This window comes from Grampus griseus (genome assembly GCF_964374135.1).
Source record: "Grampus griseus genome assembly, chromosome: 3".
NCBI lineage: Eukaryota > Metazoa > Chordata > Mammalia > Artiodactyla > Delphinidae > Grampus > Grampus griseus.
The window spans coordinates 33,790,547-33,813,580 of record NC_139019.1 but is presented as its reverse complement, the minus strand read 5'-3'; the positions used below and the strand labels follow the sequence as shown (position 1 = coordinate 33,813,580).

Here is a 23,034-nt window from a genome sequence, read left to right as displayed (position 1 = left end):
TCCCTGAATTCTCCATGGTACATTCTCAGGGTTTTTTGCTTGTATTCCATTTCCTAGGTCTAACGAAGGCAGAAGCCCAAAACTGCATCCGGGTTGAAACAAAGAAACGCTTCCTTTTTTTTACGAAAACAAAAGTGGAAGACCGGTGCACCACTAACAAGCTGTCAGAGAAATATGGAGGTAACAATGCTTTCTCTTAGCAGCTTACCCAGTGCGTCCTGACTGGCCATAATTTAAGTACCATATTGCACATGATTGTGACTACACTATTTTTCACTTTTCATTAGTTTCATTTGTTTGCCTCAGAGCCCTATGTGTGGTGGGGGAAGGGAGCAAATCAAATATTAGTACTACTTAAAAGGGGACATGGTTAAGATTTTCTTTATCTCCTATTTAGTTTGTTTAACTGAATGCACATTTATTGATTCTTCCTATCGGCCAAACTCAGTATTAAGCATTGTAAAGTACAGATGGGCATGAACTAGGTCTTCCAGTCAAGGAACTTACAAAGTAAGGATACATATAGACAACCATTAAAAATACAGAAGATGTAGTACATATATACAATGGAATACTACTCAGCCATAAAAAAGAATGAAATAATGCCATTTGCATCAATGTGGATGGACCTAGACATTATTATACTAAGTGAAGTAAGTCAAAGACAAATACCATATGATATCACTTCTATGTGGAATCTAAAATATGATACAAGTGAACTTATTATAAAACAGAAACAGACTCATAGACATATTATAGAAAACAAATTTATGGTTATCAAATGAGAAGGGGGGTAGAGATAAATTAGGAGTTTTGGATTAGAAGATACAAACTACTATATATAAAATAGATAAGCAAGGTCTTATTCTATAGCACAGGGAACTATACTCAGTATCTTGTAATAAACCATAAAGGAAAAGAATATGAAAAAGAATTATATATGTGTGTGTGTATATATATCCATATATATGAAAAATTGAATCACTCTGCTGTACACCAGAGACTAACAAAACATTGTAAATCAACTATACTTCAATTAAAAAAAAAAAGACAAATAAGTTGTAAGAGAAGTACATTAAAAAAAGCTCAGGCAACAAAGCCAGAAACCTGAGTGCTCTCTTTGATTTCTCCCTCCCTCTTTCTAGCCTCTACATCCAAAAAGTAGTCATTCCTCCTCCTTAATATTTCTCCCAGTTCTCCCCAGCTCTTCATTTCCATAGACATGCCTTCCATTCATCATTTCCAACCTGGATTACCACAGAGGCCTCCCAACTCATTCCCTTGCCTCTGGTCTTGCCTTCTTCCAATCTATTCTACACATTTTCTGTTAAAGGAATATTCTCCAAGGCAAATCTTACCATGAAACACCCATGCCTTAAACTTGTCATGGTTTCACACAGCCTTGAAGATAGGTTCCTGCCTCTCTCCCTGCCTAGCTAAACTTTATGCAGTCTCTTAAATAAGTCATGCTCTCTTCTGTGCCTTGCCATTATAAATAGCTCCTTCCTCTGTGTAAAATTTTCTTATTTCCTTACTCTTCCTGACTGATTGCTACTTCTGCTCAGAACAAAGGAAATCAGAACCACAAAAACTCCCAAAATATGAAATTTATATGGTCATGGGAGGACAGCCAAGGAACAGATAATAATATCATATTTACTATAATAATAAATAGGTAGTTTTAAATATCAGAGCCTATCAATGGTCTACATGTGGATGCCCATGTTGAGCATAAGCAAAATGAGAGCTGACATGACAACTACACATTTGTATTATTCCCCCCAAAAAAGGACAGTATGCAAACAATCAACCTAGTAATATAAACCAAACAATGTACAGATTCTATACCAGTTTGTCTTGCGATAGAATAATTTAATAAGAATGTGAATTCAGTAAATCAAAAGCTCAGAGATGAAAACATTAAATATAAGAATTAATTGAAAAGGAGGATTTCAAAGCTAAGATACAAAGACAGCAAATATTGAAAAGTATTGCCATTATAGTTATAAATAGACACTGCAACTTCAAAATATAATTGTCTGAAGATAAAATTAATAAAGAAAAATCTAAAGTAATTCATAATGAATACAGAGAAAAAATCCAGATGTTAACCATTATTAAAGAATATCTAATGGAAATGGAATGACAAATGTAATTCTATAGATGGGAATTAGTGTTCCTGAAATAGAGAGCCCAAGAAATGAAACAGAAAAACTATTTTTAAAAATATATATAAATAAATATACATATATATATATATATAGCCCCTGAAATAAAGGAAGAAATTTGTCTTCATTATTTGTATCAGAAATATTGTTCAAATATACAATTTCAAGACAAATTCTAGTTAATTAACTAAATACAAAGATTTTTAAAATGAATTCAAGTATCCTAGCTGAAAGAACAAGTTCCCTACAGAATAACAACAAAATCTGGCTGGCGTCAGACTTCTTGACAAAATGCAAAGCTACAAGATGATAGAGGAATGTCCACAAATTTCTAAAAGAGAAAAGAAAATGTGTTCATATGTAGAGGTAACAGAAAGATGTCTCAAAACATGAGAGAATTCTGGTAATATTCATTCTTGAATACTTACTGAAAAAAAACTACTCGACTATAAAATCCATCCAACATAGAGATGAGAAAATGTCAAATATGAATTCTAGTTTTCAGCTTGTAGGGACACTGCAAAATCAGAGACTATTGCAATAGTCTCCAAACTGGTTAATCAACTATCAATCCTGCCCAGCTGACACACTGCTAATATTCCTGAATTGTATCAACTCCCCAACCCAAGTTTTTAGTGCCTGGCTTATAGCAGATTCTCAACTAATGCTTATTAATCACACTGACAATTTGCCTAAAAACAGAGACACATTTATGTTGTTTTCTAAAAGCAAAGCACACTTAAGAACATAGATTTGGATGGACTGGTTCAAGATGGCAGAGTAGAAGGATGTGTGCTCACTCCCTCTTGCGAGAGCACAGGAATCAAAACTAACTGTGAAAAATCATTGACAGGAAGACACTGGAACTCACCAAAAAAGATACCCCACATCCAAACTCAAAGGAGAAGCCACAATGAAACAGTAAGAGGGGCGCAATCACAATACAATCAAATCCCATAACTGCTAGGTGGGTGACTCACAAACTGGAGAACAATTATACCACAGAAGTCCACCCACTAGAGTGAAGGTTCTGAGCCCCATGTCAGGCTTCCCAACCTGGGGGTCTGGCAACAGGAGGAGGAATTTCCAGAGAATCAGACTTTGAAGGCTAGTGGGATTTGATTGCAGCACTTCAACAGGACTAGGAGAAACAGAGACTCCACTCTTGGAAGACACACACAAAGTAGTGTGCACATCAGGACCCAGGGGGAAGGAGAAGTGATCCCACAGGAGACTGAACCAGACCTACTTGCTAGTCTTGGAGGGTCTCCCGCAGAGGTGGGGGGCAGCTATGGCTCACCATGGGGACAAGGACACAGGCGGTGGAAGTTCTGGGAAGCACTCCTTGGTGGGAGTCCTCCCAGATTAGCCCCACCAAAGAGCCTCTAGGCTCCAGTGCTTGGTTGCCTCAGGCCAAGCAACCGACAGGGAGGGAACTCAGCTCCACCCATCAGCAGACAAGCGGATTAAAGTTTTACTGAGCTATGCCCACCAGATCAACACCCAGCTCTACCCACCACCAGTCCCTCCCATCAGGCAGCTTGCACAAGCCTCTTAGATAGCCTCATTCAACAGAAGACAGACAGCAGAAGCAAGAAGAACAACAATCCTGCAGCCTGTGGAACAAAAACTACATGGACACAAAGATAGACAAAATGAAAGGGCAGGGGCTTCCCTGGTGGCACAGTGATTAAGAATCCACCTGCCATGATATACTTAAAGTGATGAAAGGAAAAAACCTACAACCAAGTTTACTCTACCCGGCAAGGATCTCATTCAGATTCGATGGAGAAATCAAAAGCTTTACAGACAAGCAAAAGCTAAGAGAATTCAGCAACACCAAACCAGCTCTACAACAAATGCTAAAGGAATTTCTCTAAGTGGGAAACACAGAGAAGAAAAGGACCTACAAAAACAAACCCCCAAAAAATAAGAAAATGGTAATAGGAGCATATATATCAATAATTACCTTAAACGTGAATGGATTAAATGCTCCAACCAAAAGACACAGGCTTGCTAAATGGATACAAAAACAAGACCCATATGTATGCTGTCTACAGGAGACCCACTTCAGACCTAGGGACACATACAGACTGAAAGTGAGGGGATGGAAAAAGATATTCCATGCAAACAGAAATCAGAAGAAAGCTGGAGTAGCAATACTCATATCAGACAAAATAGACTTTATAATAAAGAATGTTACAAGAAGTAAGGAAGGACACTATGTAATGATCAAGGGATCAATCTAAGAAGACGATATAACAATTATAAATAAATATGCACCCAACATAGGAGCACCTCAATACATAAGGTAACTGCTAACAGCTATAAAAGAGGAAACCAACAGTAACACAATAATAGTGGAGAACTTTAACACCTCACTTACACCAATGGACAGATCATCCAAACAGAAAATTAATAAGGAAACACAAGCTTTAAATGACACAATAGACCAGGTAGATTTAATTGATATTTATAGGACATTCCACCCCAAAACAGCAGATTATATTTTCTTTTCAAGTGCACATGGAACATTCTCCAGGATAGATCACATCTTGGGTCACAAATCAAGCCTCAGTAAATTTAAGAAAATTGAAATCATATCAAGCATCTTTTCTGACCACAACACTATGAGATTAGACATCAATTACAGAGAGAAAAGCATAAAAAACACAAACACACAGAGACTAAACAGTATGCTACTAAATAACCAAGAGATCACTGAAGAAATCAAAGAGGAAATAAAAAAATACCTAGAGACAAATGTCAATGAAAACAGGATGATCCAAAACCTATGGGATGCAGCAAAAGCAGTTCTAAGAGGGCAGTTTATAGCTATACAGGTCTACCTCAAGAAACAAGAAAAATCTCAAATAAACAACCTAACGTTACACCAAAAAGAACCAGAGAAAGAAAAACAAACAAAACCCAAAGTTAGCAGAAGGAAAGAAATCATATAGATCAGAGCAGAAATAAATGAAATAGAAACAAAGAAAACAATACCAAAGATCAATAAAACTAAAAGCTGGTTCTTTGAAAGGATAAACTAAATTGATAAACCTTTAGCCAGACTCATCAAGAAAAAGAGGGAGAGTACTCAAATCAATAAAATTAGAAACGAAAAAGGAGAAGTTACAATGGACATGGCAGAAATACAAAGCATCCTAAGAGACTACTACAAGCAACTCTATGACAATAAAGAGGACAGCCTGGAAGAAATGGACAAACTCTTAGAAAAGTATAACTTTCCAAGACTGAACCAGGAAGAAATAGAAAATATGAACAGACTAATCACAAAGAATGAAATTGAAACTGTGATTAAAAACCTTGCAACAAAAAAAGTCCAGGACCAGATGGCTTCACAGGTGAATTCTATCAAATATTTAGAGAAGAGCTAACACCCATCCTTCTCAAACGCTTCCAAACACTTGCAGAGGAAGGAACACTCCCAAACTCACTCTACGAGGCCACCATCACCCTGAGACCAAAACCAGACAAAGATACTACAAAAAAAGAAAATTACAGACCACTGATGAATATAGATGCAAAAATCCTCAGCAAAATACTAGCAAACAGAATCTAACAATACATTAAAAGGATCATAGACCATGATCAAATGGAATTTATCCCAGGGATGCATGGATTCTTCAATATATGCAAATAAATCAATGTGATACACCATGTTAACAAATTGAAGGATAAAAACCATATGATCATCTCAGTAGACGCAGAAAAAAACTTTTGACAAAATTCAACACCCATTTATGATAGAAACTCTCCAGAAGCTGGGCATAGAGGGAAACTACCTCAACATAATAAAGGCCATATATGACAAACACACAGCAAACATCATTCTCAAGGGTGAAAAACTGAAAGCATTTCCTCTAAGATCAGGAACAAGACAAGGATGTCCACTCTTGCCACTATTATTCAACATAGGTTTGGAAGTCCTAGCCACGGCAATCAGTGAAAAAAAAGAAATAAAAGTAATACAAATTGGAAAAGAAGTAAAACTGTCACTGTTTGCAGATGACATCATACTATACAAACATAGATAATCCAAATGATGCCACTAGAAAACTACTAGAGCTAATCAATGAATTTGTTAAAGTTGCAGGACACAAAATTAATGCACAGAAATCTCTTGCATTCCTATACATTAACAATGAAAGATCAGAAAGAGAAATTAAGGAAACAATCCCATTCACCATTGCAACAAAAATAATAAAAAACCTAGGAATATACCCACTTAAGGAGACAAAAGGCCTGTACTCAGACAACTATAAGACACTGATGAAAGAAATCAAAGACGAGACATGTCCTTAGATTGGAAGAATCAATATTGTAAAAATGACTATACTACCCAAAGCAATCTACAGATTCAATGCAATCCCTATCAAATTACCAATGGCATTTTTTACAGAACTAGAACAAAAAAATCTTAAAATTTGTATGAAAACACAAAAAACCCCAAATAGCCACAGCAATCTTGAGGGGGAAAAATGGAGCTGGAGGGATCAGACTCCCTGACTTCAGACTATACTACAAAACTACAGTAATCAAGACAGTATGGTACTGGCACAAAAACAGAAATATAGATCAATGGAACAGGATAGAAAGCCCAGAGATAAACCCCCACACCTTTGGTCAACTAACCTGTGACAAAGGAGGCAAGGATATACAATGGAGAAAAGACAGCCTCTTCAATAATTGGTGCTGAGAAAACTGGACAGCTACATGTAAAAGAATGAAATTAGAACACTCCCTAACAACATACACAAAAGTAAACTCAAAATGGATTAGAGACCTAAATGTAAGATCGGAAAGTATAAAACTCTTAGAGGAAATCATAGGAAGAACACTCTTTGACATAAATCACAGCAAGATCTTTTGTGACCCACCTCCTAGAGTAATGGAAATAAAAACAAAAATAAACAAATGGAACCTAATGAAACTTAAAAGCTTTGGCAAAGCAAAGGAAACTACAAACAAGATGAAAAGACAACCCTCATAATAGGAGAAAATATTTGCAAACGAATCAACAGACAAAGGATTAATCTCCAAAATATATAAACAGCTCATGCAGCTCAATATTAAAAAAAAAACAATTAAAAAATGGGTAGAAGACCTAAATAGACATTTCTCCAAAGAAGACATACAGTTGGCCAAGAGGCACATGAAAAGATGCTCAACATCACAAATTAGTAGAGAAATGCAAATCAAAACTACAAAAAGGTATCACCTCACACCGGTTAGAATGGGCATCGTCAGCAAATGTACAAACAAATGCTGGAGAGGGTGTGGAGAAAAGGGAACACTTTTGCACTGTTGGTGGGAATGTAAATGGATACAGCCACTATGGAGAACAGTATGGAGGTTCCTTAAAAAGCTGAAAATAGGATTACCATATGACCCAGCAATCCCACTACTGGGAATATACCCAGAGAAAACCCTAATTCAAAAATACACGTGCACCCCAGTGTTCACTGCAGCACTGGTTACAATAGCCAGGTCACGGAAGCAACCTAAATGCCCATCCACAGACGAATGGATAAAGAAGATGTGGTACATATATACAATGGAATATTACTCAGCCATAAAAAGGAACAAAATTGGGGCTTTTGCAGAGATGTGAATGGACCTAGAGACTGTCATAGAGAGTGAAGTAAGTCAGAAAGAGAAAAACATATATCGTATATTAACGCATATATGTGGAATCTAGACAAATGGTACAGATGAACCAGTTTGTAAGGCAGAAATAGAGACACAGATGTAGAGAGCATACATATGGACACCAAGGGGGGAAAGCGCTGGGTGGGGGGGATGAATTGGGAGATTAGGATTGACATATATACACTAATATGTATAAAATAGGTAACTAATAAAAACCTGCTGTATAAGAGAAATAAAAATTTTTAAAAGAGCTGTGATTTGTCTATTTCTAACCCTGAGCTACTTTGATTAAATCATTTGACTCCAAACTTTTATAATCTGTAATGGTACCATTAAATTTTTTTGAGGATATATCCCTAATATATGTATACTTACTAACAAATGTTTATGAATATATTATTTCTAAAAATACATTATGGACAAAAATATATACAAGTGTGCAAACAGAAAATATCAAGAGATAATCTATATGAAATAAACAGATTTTTTCCTTGTCTTGATCATATCATAATGATAATACTTCATAAAATTCCTTAAAATTTTTGATATGTTTTGAGAGTGGCTTGCTGTCAAACTCATGTTGTGATTGATGAGAAGCTTGTGGAAGAAATAGAAGTGTCTGCTCTTCCTTCTATTAGTTGTTTTCCTTATGTTTGCACTGTTGGTATCATCTTCAGTCTGCATTTTCTTTCTGGAATCCTTTTAAGCAATTTATTCACTTGTAAGCGTTCTGTTCAAAGTAGCTAATAGAATAGTAAATAGACTTAACTAGTTCTTTCTTCAGGGTCCCATTCTTAGCATATATAGCTCTTACCAGTGTCAATCCATTTATGACATATATCAATCTGCATATCAGAGTCACTGTCAATAGGTATATGATATATTGGCAAATAATAATTTCTCCCTTATTTTATTTGAAAATTAAATGCAAAAAAACTCTAAAAATTTCTTCTTATACCCCTCTTAAGCAGCTCACTTTGAAAAGGACCATACATTCTTCATAGAGAGAGTATTTCACCCATTGTTCTAATCATCCTAGACTCTGTTACTGTAGAATTTCTAAACAGTTGGGGGCATAGCTGATCCTTACTGACACTCCAGAACAGACACCAGATTAATGCCATTAACTATTACCCATATCACTAGCCTCTTTCCCATTTGATTTTATTTCTCACTATAATTTCTTATTACTCAGTTCCTACCCATATTAAAGACACCATTAGTTAAGAGGAATAGTTTTGAAAATTTATATGAAAGATCTGTGCTGTATAGAGTAAACGCCAGTACCTCTAAAGCAACATTGTGCCAACTTTTAACTTGAGATTTAATTTTTTTTTTGGTTAGTTGTACTTTTACTCCTGTCTTTAAGCTTAAAGGTATTCTATCAACATTTTTCTGTAATTGTAGTCAGTTATGGCATGGCAGTCAACTGATTGGGTACCAGAAACCATGTGGTTTACGTTATTCCGGGGGCCCAAGACATATGCCCATATAAGTCAAAAGTGGGAGGCTTGGCATCAAAAAGCAGGAGACAGAGTCCTCAGGCCTTGGGCTACATCTGCATCCCAGCCCCCCTCCGCCCCCTTAGTATCCATGTGTTCCAGGCCAAATTACTTCTGGCTTCAATGTCCATGTTTGTAACACCTACTGCTCCGGGTTGTTAAGAGAATTACATAAATAATGAGTGCAGAGTGCCTGGCATACATGTGTTGTTTAATAAATGGTAGCTGTTGGCACTATTATTATCATTTCTATTATTAAACTCCCTATAGGGACAAGAGACGTGTTCTCTTGCTTTTCACTTAGTTTACTTAATTGAGCTACATGACTCTGCCATCTGCTTCTTTCTCCTGTGCAAATAGGCTTTACTTTCAAGTTTGAATTTGCAATAAAATTAAACGAGTAATTTTCTTGAAATACCTTGCAGGTTCATTTATTCAGGGATCAGAGAAATCCATATCCCTGGTTCAAGGCGGGAGGAGTGAGTATGCAGCAGCTTTGGCGTGGGAGAAAGGGAGTTCTGGTCCAGAAGAGAAGACATTTTCTGAGTGGTTAGAATCAGTGAAGGAAAATCCTACTGTGATTGACTTTAAGGTAAGATTGAAAAGCATTATGGGTAAGAGCTAAGGCAGTTCTCTGGCAGCCCAAACTGTACATCACACAATTCCTTTTCCATTTTCTTCTCAGATGATAAAAGAAATGTCTTTCTTTAGTGTGTATGCACAACATACCTTTTTAAAAAACATTAAATTAAACATCTCTTGTTTATGCTGTTCAAACAAGCATTCTGTAGTACAGCATTTAGAATTCCCAGCACACATTAAATACCAGAAGAGGGAGTTTAGTGCATGAAAATGCCTAAACTTACCTGGAGTAGTGTTCTACTCCCCATGTATGTAATAAATTTGATTTCTGTACTTTTCTTGCAATTCTTTATTTGATGAGCCCTGCTAAATCTTCATTTATAGCTCTGTGGGGTAAATGGGATTTTAGACCCATTTGATTTTCTGTTTCTATCACCATTGATTAAATTTACCAGTCTTATATTTGTTGTAATTACATTAAAGGGTGATTTTTATTAGGTATGAAATACTTTGTCCACAAATCAGTCATATGCCACTTTGAGCCAGTTTTGCCTAAAACATAAGCACATTTTAAAAAGCTCCTTAAGGAGCTATTCTGCTCATTTCATTTAAATGAAAATAAAGGAGTTCAATCATCATGAAGGCAGAATGATTTACATGTAGCATGAAGATACTTGGAGCTCTACAGGTTACGGTAGGAAAATGAGGTCCAGCTGCCCATCTGGGCACTTGTGAGTCATACACTTCACTAGAGAGTCATTCCTCTGAGGTTTTAAAATGTTAATTAAAATGAGCCCTGGAAGACCGAAACAGATATTTCTCCAAAGAAGATACACAGATTGCCAACAAACACATGAAAGGATGCTCAACATCTCTAATCATTAGAGAAATGCAAATCAAAACTACAATGAGGTATCACCTCACACCAGTTAGAATGGGCATCATAAGAAAATCTACAGGGCTTCCCTGGTGGCGCAGTGGTTGAGAGTCCGCCTGCCGATGCAGGGGACATGGGTTCGTGCCCCGGTCCGGGAAGATCCCACATGCCGCGGAGCGGCTGGGCCCGTGAGCCATAGCCGCTGAGCCTGTGCGTCCGGAGCCTGTGCTCCGCCAACGGGAGAGGCCACAGCAGTGAGAGGCCCGCGTACAAAAAAAAAAAAAAAAAAAAAAAAAAAAAAAAAAAAAAAAAAGAAAATCTACAAACAACTAATGCTGGGGAGGGTGTGGAGAAAAGGGAACCCTCTTGCACTGTTGGTGGGAATGTAATTGATACAGACACTATGGAGGCTCCTTAAAAAACTAAAAATAGAACTACCATATGACCCAGCAATCCCACTACTGGGCATATACCCCGAGAAAACCATAATTCAAAGAGTCATGTACCACAATGTTCATTGCAGCTCTATTTACAATAGCCAGACGTGGAAGCAACCCAAGGGTCCATCAACAGATGAATGGATAAAGAAGATGTGACACACATATACAATGGACTATTACTCAGCCATAAAAAGAAACGAAATTGAGTTTGTAGTGAGGTGGATGGACCTAGGGTCTGTCGTACAGAGTGAAGTAACTCAGAAAGAGAAAAACAAATACCATATGCTAACACATATATATGGAATTTAAAAAAAAATGGTTCTGAAGAACCTAGGGGCAGGACAGGAATAAAGACACAGACGAAGAGAATGGACTTGAGGACATGGGGAGGGAGAAGGGTAAGCTGGGACGAAGTGAAAGTGGCATGGACATATATACACTACCAAATTTAAAATAGATAGCTAGTGGGAAGCAGCCACATAGCACAGGGAGATCAGCTCGGTGCTTTATGACCACCTAGAAGGGTGGGATAGGGGATATGGGGATGTATGTATACATATAGCTGATTCACTTTGTTATAAAGCAGAAACTAACACACCATCGTAAAGCAATTATACTCCAATAAAGATGTTAAAAAAAAATGAACCCCGATTTTGTGTTAGCTCCATATTTGTTACTGTAATTCTTCTATTGATCCTACCAGCAAGTTCATTTCTCTATTTTGTCTCTCCACATTTTCTCATCTGGTTCCATCAAAAGCCAGTAGTAGTGTCCCTGGAAAAACAGAGAACACTGAAAGCCTCTCTTCGCCCTTTCCAGATTTTTCTCCTTGAGTCAAACTTGATGAGCCTTCAGCAAAGCATTCCTGAGCTGCCTAACTCTTGGTCACTTTTCTCAGTACTTTGATGCATGCATTTGATGCTTAATAAACAAGTCGATGTAAATCCAAGTAAGCGACACCTCACGTGAGGCTTCCTCCATAGTAGAATTCTGGGGAAAGGAAGCTCCAGATACTTTATACCTGCCATGTTTTAGGGACAACAGAAGCCAGCTAACCTTGCAGATAGCTGCTCTACCCACTGTAGAAGGGAAAGAAGCTCCCCCACCCTCATGGGAAGGGCTTTTCTCCACTAGTCCAATTGACAGATATACCATATTCTACAACAATCCCTTTGAAGTGTGGGATTTTCCATACCTTGCCTCTCATTCTATGGGAATTGGGCGATGATGGCAACATATGCCAAAGAGATGTGACTCTGACTGGACCTCCTCTCTCCCATCTGCTCTTAGCTTGCTCCCATTACAGACCTGGTAAGAAATATCCCCTGTGCGGTGACAAGACGGAACAACCTTATGAGAGCTTATCGAGAATATGCAGCCAAGTTTGACCCCTGCCAATGTGCTCAATGCCCTAATAACGGCCACCCCACGCTCTCAGGGACTGAATGTCTGTGCGTGTGCCAGAGCGGCACCTACGGTGAGAACTGTGAGAGGCGCTCTCCGGATTACAAATCTAGTAAGTGTCAGTAACTTGCTATAAGGTAGGAAGCTTTCCCCTCCCAAAGGTATTGTAGGTTGGTCAATGAAAACAACAAAACAAAACAAAACTTCTCTGCATAAGAGAACTGCATAAGCAATTTCCACCTTACGCAAACTCACAAGGAAAACAGGCCTGGAGAAAGTTAGACTCAAAGGTCAAACAGTCCTGGTGTGAATCTCAGCTGTAACCTACCAGCTATGTGACCTTGGGAAAGTCACCTAACCTCTCTATGCCTCAGTCTGTTCATCCATAAAATGGGGATAATGCCACTATATACCCCAAAATTATATATGTGTATTATATATATATAAAATATACAGCACAATGCCTATAACATAAAATAGATAAAATAATAAAACACACTATAAAGTAAAATATGTGATGCTCTTGTTAACCTCTTGTGCATTATAATGTAGAATGAGGGTGGCTTGTAATAAGGGATAAATTAAGACACAACCAAAGTTTTCACACAGGACCAAGCAATGTTCATACCTCTAACCCTCCTTAGAAAGAGGATATGTCATGGGAGTAAGAATATAGTCTATTACCTTTAAAAATGTAATTTTATATATATTCTATTTGGAAGAAGTTCACATGTATACATATATTTATGTATATATGTATGTGTGAGATATGTTGCTGATAGTTGAAAATGATTCATAGTTGTTGCCATTTTATTCAGGCTGTGGGAACAGTAAAGGGAAATCAGGTGATATGTCAGGCCCTTTGCACAGATAATTTCTTTTAATCCTCACAATAATCCTATGATATTCCACAAAGGCTCCCACAGCTAAACTGTGAGGAAGCCAAGTTGACCTGGCTTCAAAGCCCCAATTCTCCCAGAGGCACCATGATCGGTGGATGGGTCTTCCTGTGTTCCAGATGCTGTAGACGGGAACTGGGGCTGCTGGTCTTCCTGGAGCACGTGTGATGCTACTTACAAGAGATCGAGAACCCGAGAATGCAACAACCCTGCCCCCCAGCAAGGAGGGAAAAGCTGTGAGGGGGAGAGGCGGCAAGTGGAGCACTGCACATTTTCCATAATGCAGAACGAGTAAGGATGGATACGGGGAGAGAGCAGGGCATCTCCCCCAACACCGCTACTAAACTAGACAGTTAAGATATTTATTTTCTTACTGCTAGGTAAAGAAATGATTAGAATTTTACCTATTCCAACGCAACATATCAGTGAGGTGTTAGATCGGCTGCTACCCCTTTTTCTCTCTGTTTTCTCTCTTTTTTAAATGTATTATATACATATATATACACACATATATAATGTGTATATACGCATGCATATATGTGTATACACAAACATGTAAATGTGTATATACATATATATATACACACACAAATTTATTGTATTATACACACGTTTATTTTTCCCTTTTAGTGGACAACCATGCATCAGTGATGATGAGGAAGTGAAAGAAACAGACCTCCCTGAATTAGAATCAGATTCAGGGTGTCCTCAACCAGTCCCTCCAGAAAATGCATTTATCCGGGTAAGCATCCTGACCTTTACTTTAGGTTTGGAATCCAAAAAAATAGAACTTAGGAAACATGCACTTTCTTTTATTTAGAGTTATTTTTTTCTTAGTTTAATACCTGTTGACTTAAAAAGTAAAAAAGGAATATTTAGAAAGTCTCCATCACTTTTCCCTGTGAATTCCCTGGAGGTGTCCTCATACCTGGTTGCTAGACCAAACTAACACACACACTTTTGTGTGCCTTGGCACTACTAACTCGTGTGGTGGTACATTTATGTGAGTGGAGAATGGTTTGGATGACTTCTGTAGGAATCTGCAACTAAGATCTGACTGTTTATTTCTGAATCTGAGCAAAGTAACCCCCTATGTAAGGCACGTTATCAGAGAAACAAACTAGTCTTGACTGTAACATAGGAGGTGTTGAGTCTGTAATGGCTTCTTAGGTTAAAAACCTATAGAACTCTTAAGCAGTCAGTACAGTTTTAATACCTTTTAATTTTATCATTTTTCATTAAACCACTATATGTTTCTATGATTAAAAACAACTAAATACTTTTTGTTAGACAGTTCTGTGGCTTTAGATATAAACTTTCAGGAGATAGATAATATTTAAAATTGATCACAGGAGGCATGGGCCCTAATCAATTTTACCTTTTTTTAAAAAAAGTTTACCTTTCTTAAACCCAGTAAGGCCTTTAATCTGTTTCCAACTGTATCATATTTATGATCAAAAATCAATACCCTCGATTCTCCAGGGCCAGCAAATAAATATCCATGGAGCTTAGTCTGGGCTAATGTATCTTCCCTGTTCATTCATCTTCTGTTCATGTATAAGGTACCAGGCCTAAAGTTGTGAGGGGGAGGAAATATTGGAGGGGGAGTAATGTCGATTAGTCTTTACTCTAGAACCAGAGATTCTCACACTCCAGATGCACTAGAGGCTAATCTTGAGCAGGGCCCAGAAACTTCCATAACTAACAAGATTCCTGGTAATACCGATGCTGCTAGTTCAGAAGTCACACTTTGGAAACGAATCCTTTAGAATAGGAGTTAACAAATTATGGCCCACAGACCAAATCTGACCTGCCCTCTGTATTCTTTTCTTTTCTTTTTTTAATGAAATTTATTGGAACACAACCACATTCCTTTGTTTACATAATGACCATAGCTGTTTTGTGCAACTGTGACACAAGGTGACAGACACTGCCTGACCTGCAATTGATGATCAAGGCCCTTTATAGAAGTTTTCCAGTCCCTGCCCTACAACAGTATCCTCAGAATTACATTTTATCAGATCCAGATACCTAAATAATTTTTAATCTGTTTGTGCCAGCTGCTTAAATAAAGTATTAAAATGATTGACATTCTAATTTTAAAAACCCACAAAAGGTTTAAACAGTGATTCATTCTTCTAATGACTCTACAAAATTAGATTATATGTTTCCATTTCCATGAATAGGTTCACTCCTTGTTTTAATTTGTTCTTTATTTAAGGCCTAATTCCTACCTGATGATAGTTTTTGCACAAAAGTAATACAATTTTAACTTTTCCTAATGAGTACCTTCTAGATTCCTAGTAGCAAAATGCTCCTTATATGGAGTCAAACAGAGGGAGGTATGCCTCATTTCAGGCTAGAGCAATCATGTCATTGCACGTGAAGATATCTTTTCAGTGACCAAGACACAGGTCCTACCCCCATTGGCAAGTGACAGTGACTAAGGGTTCTTGTTTAGTCGGTCTAGCAGATATGTCGGACAAAGCTTGATGGTTGCAACATACACTTATACGTTATAGCTTCATAAAAGAAATGGAAGCAGAAGTTTATGACAATAATTTATTTCAGGATGAATGTGCAGTCTTTGAATGAAACATCTAGATCATTAATACTACTCATCATGCCATTTCCCTTGGAAACACAGCCATACCCATAATAACCAAAGATGGAATGCTCTTTTTTGTATTCAGGAAATTAATCATCTTCTAGGAGAAAAGTTGAATCACATGGCCAAGTAATAACAAATGTTGACGATTGAGCTTTCACCTCCCTCAAAATTCCCAACTTCGATTCTCAGAGAATAATTTCCTAGTCAATTCTCTGTACTTGTCTCCCACTAGGTAAGGAAAGAGTTTCATTACTGTTACATTACTGTCTTCCTAAGAAGGAGAGTGTTTTGCATTTTTTCAGCAAAGAGTTATTAAGCCCCGTGTAAAGGTTTGTGAGGGGAGACCTGGTAATAGAAGTGCCACTCAAGTGTATGGGTGGGCATGATAAATGTGATAAACATAAATTAGAGCTTTGGACAAGTTTCCCCCCAAAACTGAAAGGATGGTACACCGGATGAAGCTGGGGAAATGAAAGAGATTCTCCACAGAGGAAGTTCTATTTGAGTTGGGTCTTGAGAGAACAGAAGAGAGAAGATGTTGAGGATAGAGGGAACAGCCAGGTAAAGACAGGGAGGCATGAAAGAGAGTATTATGTGCAAAGAATAGCAGATGGCTTTGTTTTGCTAGATGATAGGTTCTATTGGAAGAAACGGCAAGAGGTGAGGATGGGAAAGTGGGTTAAATCTCATATTCCAAGCTAAGAATATAAAACCCATCTTATCTTTAAAATCTTTTAGTGAACCCCAAATGCCAGGAGTTGTACTTTAATTACACTGGGAAAGTATATGATGATAAATAGGTTATTAGGAACACTTTCAAATGATTTGTAGTCAGTGTGTTACCATAGCATCTGCATATATTTGCTGCGTATGCAGGATACATTTTTTATTCCATTTATAGCCACTACAGGATTCATATATAGTTTTCTTTTTCTTGCAATAGTAAGCCATCTCATATACAGAGGGGAGCAAGTTATTAATTAAAATAAGTATATATATTCTAATCAATTGAAGCAGCAATATGGAAGATGGATTAGAAGAGGGACCGATTAGATAGTTGTCCTGGTAAGAGATAATACATGCTGTAAGCAAAGACAATGATGATGGCAAAAGAAAGGAGAGAATTTTGAGACATATTTAGAAGTAGAAATTGAGCAGACTCTGAGTAGATACAAGAGTGAAGGAACAGAAAGAATCCAGGAGGACCCCGAGGTGTTTGAAGGTATTATTCATAACATTAGTAATGTGCTGATTTCTGTTTTAATTCTAGAATGAAAGGAAACTGTACTCCGTTGGGGAAGAAGTTGAAATCATATGCCTTACTGGTTTCAAACCTGTTGGATACCAGTACTTCAGCTGCTTACCAGACAGAACCTGGAGGCGAGGAGATGTGGAATGCCAACGTGAGAACTGGGCAGGCCTTCCACATGACTCTGCTAGAGAATGGATGTGCCCCAAATAGAGCAAAGTCACACCCTTAGATTAGTACACTTTACTATTTTTTTAGTAACTCTAGTGAAAAGGTTTAGTAAGGCAGAAAGTAGGATTCATCTGCTCAAATTAGATTTCAAACTATCTTCATATTTTAGTTTTCCTGCCCCTGAGTATTAGCAGGACTGTGAGGCATGTGTTTAAGAAGAAATCTGGGAAGTCTGCTAACTGCATCTAACCACAGGCATCTGCCTTGCCCGATGTACAAAGAGATGCGAAATAATGAGTCCCAGGAAGCTGATACTTACACTCTTTGTGTATCAGAGATGGGATTTTTTTTGTGAAATGCAATTTTCTCCTTGGAGCACATCCACATCCTTTGCTCAAAGAGAGAGGAGGAGTTTGCAGGCTCCCCACATACCCATGCTTCAGGAAAGTCAAAATGCGATTAAACAAGGCTCAGATGGGGACTCCAAAGAGTTATTCTGGAATATCATGACAAAGAGTTGAGACCAGTGTCAATTAGAACATCCTGTCTCTGTGTCACCCACAATGTGGTGACTTGCTTTTGGGAAAACTCACTGGGGAGAAGAATGGAAAAGATTATTTCTTGAAAAGCTCCCAATGATATAATGAAAGGAGTATCTGAAGGCAGTTCCTTAGCAAGTTCTTCAGTTAATGGAACTAAAGGCAGTTTCCCAGTTTCTAAACTGGGACCCTCAACCCCCAGTCTTTCTCATCAAAAGGCAGCATTAAAGCTGAACCAATGTGGTAAATCATATTAAAATCACTTCTTGGATTGCACAAAATCTGCCTGTATCCACTGAGTATTCTGCTCCACCAAATACATCTGAAATATTTCTCTCTCTGCAGGGACAGAGTGCCTCAAGCCAGTGGTGCAGGAAGTACTGACACTGTCACCATTTCAGACATTATATAAAATTGGTGAATCCATTGAGCTAACCTGCCCCAGAGGCTTTGTTGTTGCTGGGCCATCAAGGTACACATGCAGTGGGGATTCCTGGACACCTCCCATTTCAAGCTCACTCACCTGTGAAAAAGGTGAGTAGCTGCTCAGGATACTGGGGTCTGCTAAGTTGGTGTCCTTTGTGGTTGGTCGTGTAGCATCTACAGAGGAGCTATTTCTTAAGAAGATTCACTGGCGGGCTGGGTTGTATTTCACCCCGTGTCGATGATGAGGTCAGGCAGCACATAAGTAGCTATTGGTCAAGTGGATATCTTCAAATATTAGACAGTGAGGTCAGTTTTCTTTTCCAATTTAATACTTCACGATTTTGAGGGAGTGCAAGTGCTCTCATATGAAAAAATCAGAATTGATGGTTAACTGAAAATTTAGTTCAAGTGGAGAGCCATAGAAAAGTAGTCCACACTACTTTTTAATTAAACATTTTAACTTAGAACATAGAAATACACAAATATTCACCAATTTTCTGACATAGGACCAACCTCGTAGTTCCTAAAGGGTCTCCTGATTTGATTTCAAGATTTTTCTCAAATAAAACAAATACATAATTCATCATCTATGTTATCCCATATCAGTTTCTCTAAAACAATGGGTTTTTTAACTCCAAGTGGGGCGCTTCTTTAAGAAACACCTCTGCTTAAGTCCCATCCCCTGGTTCTGATGTCATTGAGCTGGGAGGGCCCAATATTTTGTGTTTGTATAAAATCTCTCCGAGTTAATCCAGATACAGACAAAGTTGAGAATTATCTCTCTTTTGAAGAGAGGTGAAGCTTAAGGCAACTTTTGCAGCAAATTTGACTACAAAATGCTTTTATTTTTCCTTAATCTTTTATAGTAGTCTTATCCACATTAATTCAAAGGAAAATGTTTGCAAACCACTTTCAATTATTCAGCATTTTCAACTTAGTTTTTATAAAAATAACTTTTTTTCCTCCTTTATCAGTTGATATGTTTAATCAACTTACACAATTACAATAGTAACTGGCATAAATAGACTTGGAAACAAACAAAACTGACTCTTGGTAAGTCTATAGCTGGACTGGTAGGGGCAGAAGTGTGAAGCTGTGGAAGAGAGGAGCCTATAAAACTTGCAGTTCAGTGTTGGACAGGCAGCTGGCATGGAGCAGCTGAAAACCCTGGTTAGTCTGGCCTGTTGGTTACTTGGAGGACAGTTAAGGGAGCTTCTACTAATTCATATATTCCAAATTTCTCAACATGCTTTTTCAAATAATGTCTCATTTTTAATCAGAGAATTCTTGATGATCTCTCTGAGCTCAGACATGATTAAGCCTATTTCGTCAAGGAAAAACCAAAGGCACAGAGAGGCTAAATTAGACCCGAAGTCAGACAGTTTGGGTCAAACAAGAACTGTGCAGCAGCTCTGATAATTCCTCAAGCTCTCTGCCATCTTGCCTTCTTTATCCTCTTCTGGGCTTTTACCATGTGTGAAGGAAAAGGGGAAACTTAACCTATTATAAAAACCTTAAAACTATTGATAAAGAGACCACATGGAAATTTGTGAGAACTTCAGGTCAGTATTGTAGCTTGGTTTCACTCGACTCCTGATCATATATGTCAGAGGTATGAATGCATTTGGGGACCACAGGGTTTAGAGAGTTAAGATCCTCTGGGCATCTTAGGTAGCATCCTCCTCTTTATAAAAATAACAGCATATGTACACACACACACACACACACATGCAAATGCACACACGTCTCCGTGTTTGGAAAAGAAATTAAAATTATAATCCAAACTGAGAGACAACAAAATGTTCTACATCAAGATAAAGGAAAGAAATATCCCATCTCATATACTTTCTCTCAACAACGTTGGCAGGAAGATCAATGAAGGGAGTCACAGAAAAAGAAAGAAAATCATCAATAAAACTGAGCACGCTTTCCTGTCAATGCGGGAGGAGCTGTGTGATAAAGAGACTTCAGGTCATTTGTTGGCCAGGAAGACTTTTAATTCTTTCAATGTGAAAAAGAATTTTGCTTCCTGAAGAAATGAGATGCTGCACACCTCCACTGTTAGTTTTTTCCCTTCCTCTAAGAAATCAACACCTCCAGAAGACCCCCTCGCCCTCAGCACTTAAAAATCGCAATGTTCTCATTTCCGTGTTACTCAAAAACTGTGCAGAGCAGGCAGCATGGGCAGCTGAAGGCCAGTTTGGACTTCCACCTGACGCTTAGTGAGGAAGCAAAGAGTCCTTGCAGGTGAGTCAAATCGGTAGGGAGGGAACAATGCTCTGTGTGCTTGAGAGTTGATGCTCTTTGGAAACAATGTATAGCTTAGGGTCCCTCCTTGACCTAAGCGTGGATTTATTTACAAAAGCCAAAGGCCACACAGAAACCAAAGAAAAACGAGCCCATGTCAATGGAAATCTTAGTATCTGAGACTTTACCATCAGCTATAGGTCTCCATGTTCATGAAAATTCTGAGCCAAATTTCACCAGATGGAATGAGGGTCCTAACAGAGAGTAATAATAGGGAATGGAAATGCATAGCAGCAAAGAAGAAAACCTACCAATTTTCTAAATCTTTATTTTTGCCTCTAACATAAACTTCCTTCCCTACCAAACCTCTTGCCTGATATACCTGCCTACAGCCCTCCTTTGACAATTACTTGCTTACAGAGGCCACTGTGGTTCTGTGGATGCCTGATTAGTCAGATCCAGTCCAGGGACTAGACTGTGTTTCATCCAGGAGGCTCAGGATGTCAGCTCCAGGTTTAATTCAACCAGTCTAAAGCTTCTGTGGATGAGCCTGAACAAAAGCAAAGATAACCAAGATTTCCACTTCCATATAATATATCCAAGTGTTCTTCCTTCTATTTTAATCTCCCTTCCTCTCATACACACTATTCAATTGCTCATCTTAGGTCAAGCATCATTTCCTTATAGATCTTCCTTATATTTCTCAGTTGGATTTTTTTGGTGATATGATCTCCTGGAACTTTATTTTTTCAAAACACCTATCTCTGCCTTTAATTATAAACCCATCACTATGATTGTTTGATTAATGTCTGTTTTCCCACTATTAGGGGACTACTGCTGTTTTCATTCCATTTTTTTCCACATAACATCCTAATATCTAGAATATCATAGGGATAAATAGCCACATTTGGGAGTTGCATTCCTTCATTGATTATTCTTATAAGAAAAATCTGACTTTCAAGCCATTATCCCCCCAAATCCATTCACACCATTGTCGTCACTGACATCCATATTGCTAAACAGAATAGACAGTATTTTGGTCCTCATCTGCCTTGCCCTCTCAGCAGCATTCAACAGTGTTGACCTTTTTCTGCACATTCGTTCTTTCCCTGGCTTCCAAGACACAGCGCTGTCTGGTTTAGCTTCTACCTCTCTGGCTGCTGCCCTCTATTTTTGGCAGGCTCCTGCCTTTGCATGGACTTTAAATGTAGTTCCTCAAGGCTCAGATCTGTCCCTTCACCTCATGCTACACTCTCCTGCTGGGGAATCTCACCCATACCCATAGCATCAATGATTCCCCCATAGGCTAATAACAAATTTAAATCTTTATCACAGACTTCTCCACTGAGTTTTAGACTTGAATATTCAAATTCCTATGTGTCTATTTTGTTTGGCTGTCTTAAAGAGACTATAAATTCAACATATGCAGAGAGGAATTCTTGAGTCATCACCATAGCTTCCCTACAACTAACATCTTCTAGTATTTTCTATTTCAGTTAAGGCACCAATATCTATTCTCTCATGCAAACTATAAACCTAAGAATTATACTTGGCAGTTCTCATAACTTACCCACAATATGCAATATCATCCATTTTATGTGCTTAAAATGTCTCAAGTTCATCCACTTCTCTCCATTTCCACCTCTAGCACTTTGGTCAAAATTCCCATTCTCTTTCACCCAAACTACTATAATAACCTCATAAATTGTCTATTCTCTTGACCACCATGCCTCTCCAAATTCATTCTCCACAGAGAAACCAAAATTAACTTCTTTTCCAAATCCAGACCTGATTTTGTCACACCACCCCCTGCTAAAACCTATCAAAGACTTGCCACTGCTTATAAAATAAGAGAAAAATCCTTTGAAAGCCCTTTATGACCCTACACAGTCTGCCACACAGCCATCTCTCTGGCCTTACGTTTTCCATGCCCTTGTTTCCCTGGCTTTCTTACAGTTCCAAGAAAGTCACACATTACCTCTCTTTTGACCATGTTTATGCCTGCTATTGCCTTTGCTTCAAACACACTCCCTTTTCTCTTCCCATTTTACTGTTCATAACCTTCCTGGCTACATCAATTTTCTTGATTATATGCTTTCTCTTCAATAGCACTAATAACAGCAGCAATTCTATGTATATAGTGTGTTTTTTTGATTAATGTCTGTCTGCTCCACAAGACTAGAAGCTCTGAGAGCATGGGATCTGGGTCAAATTTTTCTCAACCCACTATCCCCAGAACCTATGGC

The 23,034-nt window shown here is 38.1% G+C and overlaps 1 protein-coding gene across 2 annotated transcripts in view; it reads left to right on the top strand.

Moving 5' to 3' along the window:
* The window catches only part of C6 (complement C6), a 90,023-nt gene that overhangs the window by 39,986 nt on the left and 27,003 nt on the right, over positions 1 to 23,034 (top strand). For both annotated transcript variants that reach the window (XM_082650269.1, XM_082650268.1), the window contains exons 9-15: positions 58 to 180; positions 9,769 to 9,935; positions 12,533 to 12,758; positions 13,665 to 13,836; positions 14,176 to 14,287; positions 17,427 to 17,559; positions 18,461 to 18,649. In XM_082650269.1, coding sequence (XP_082506395.1) covers positions 58 to 180; positions 9,769 to 9,935; positions 12,533 to 12,758; positions 13,665 to 13,836; positions 14,176 to 14,287; positions 17,427 to 17,559; positions 18,461 to 18,649 — 1,122 coding nt within the window. The remainder of the gene's footprint in view (positions 1 to 57; positions 181 to 9,768; positions 9,936 to 12,532; positions 12,759 to 13,664; positions 13,837 to 14,175; positions 14,288 to 17,426; positions 17,560 to 18,460; positions 18,650 to 23,034) is intronic.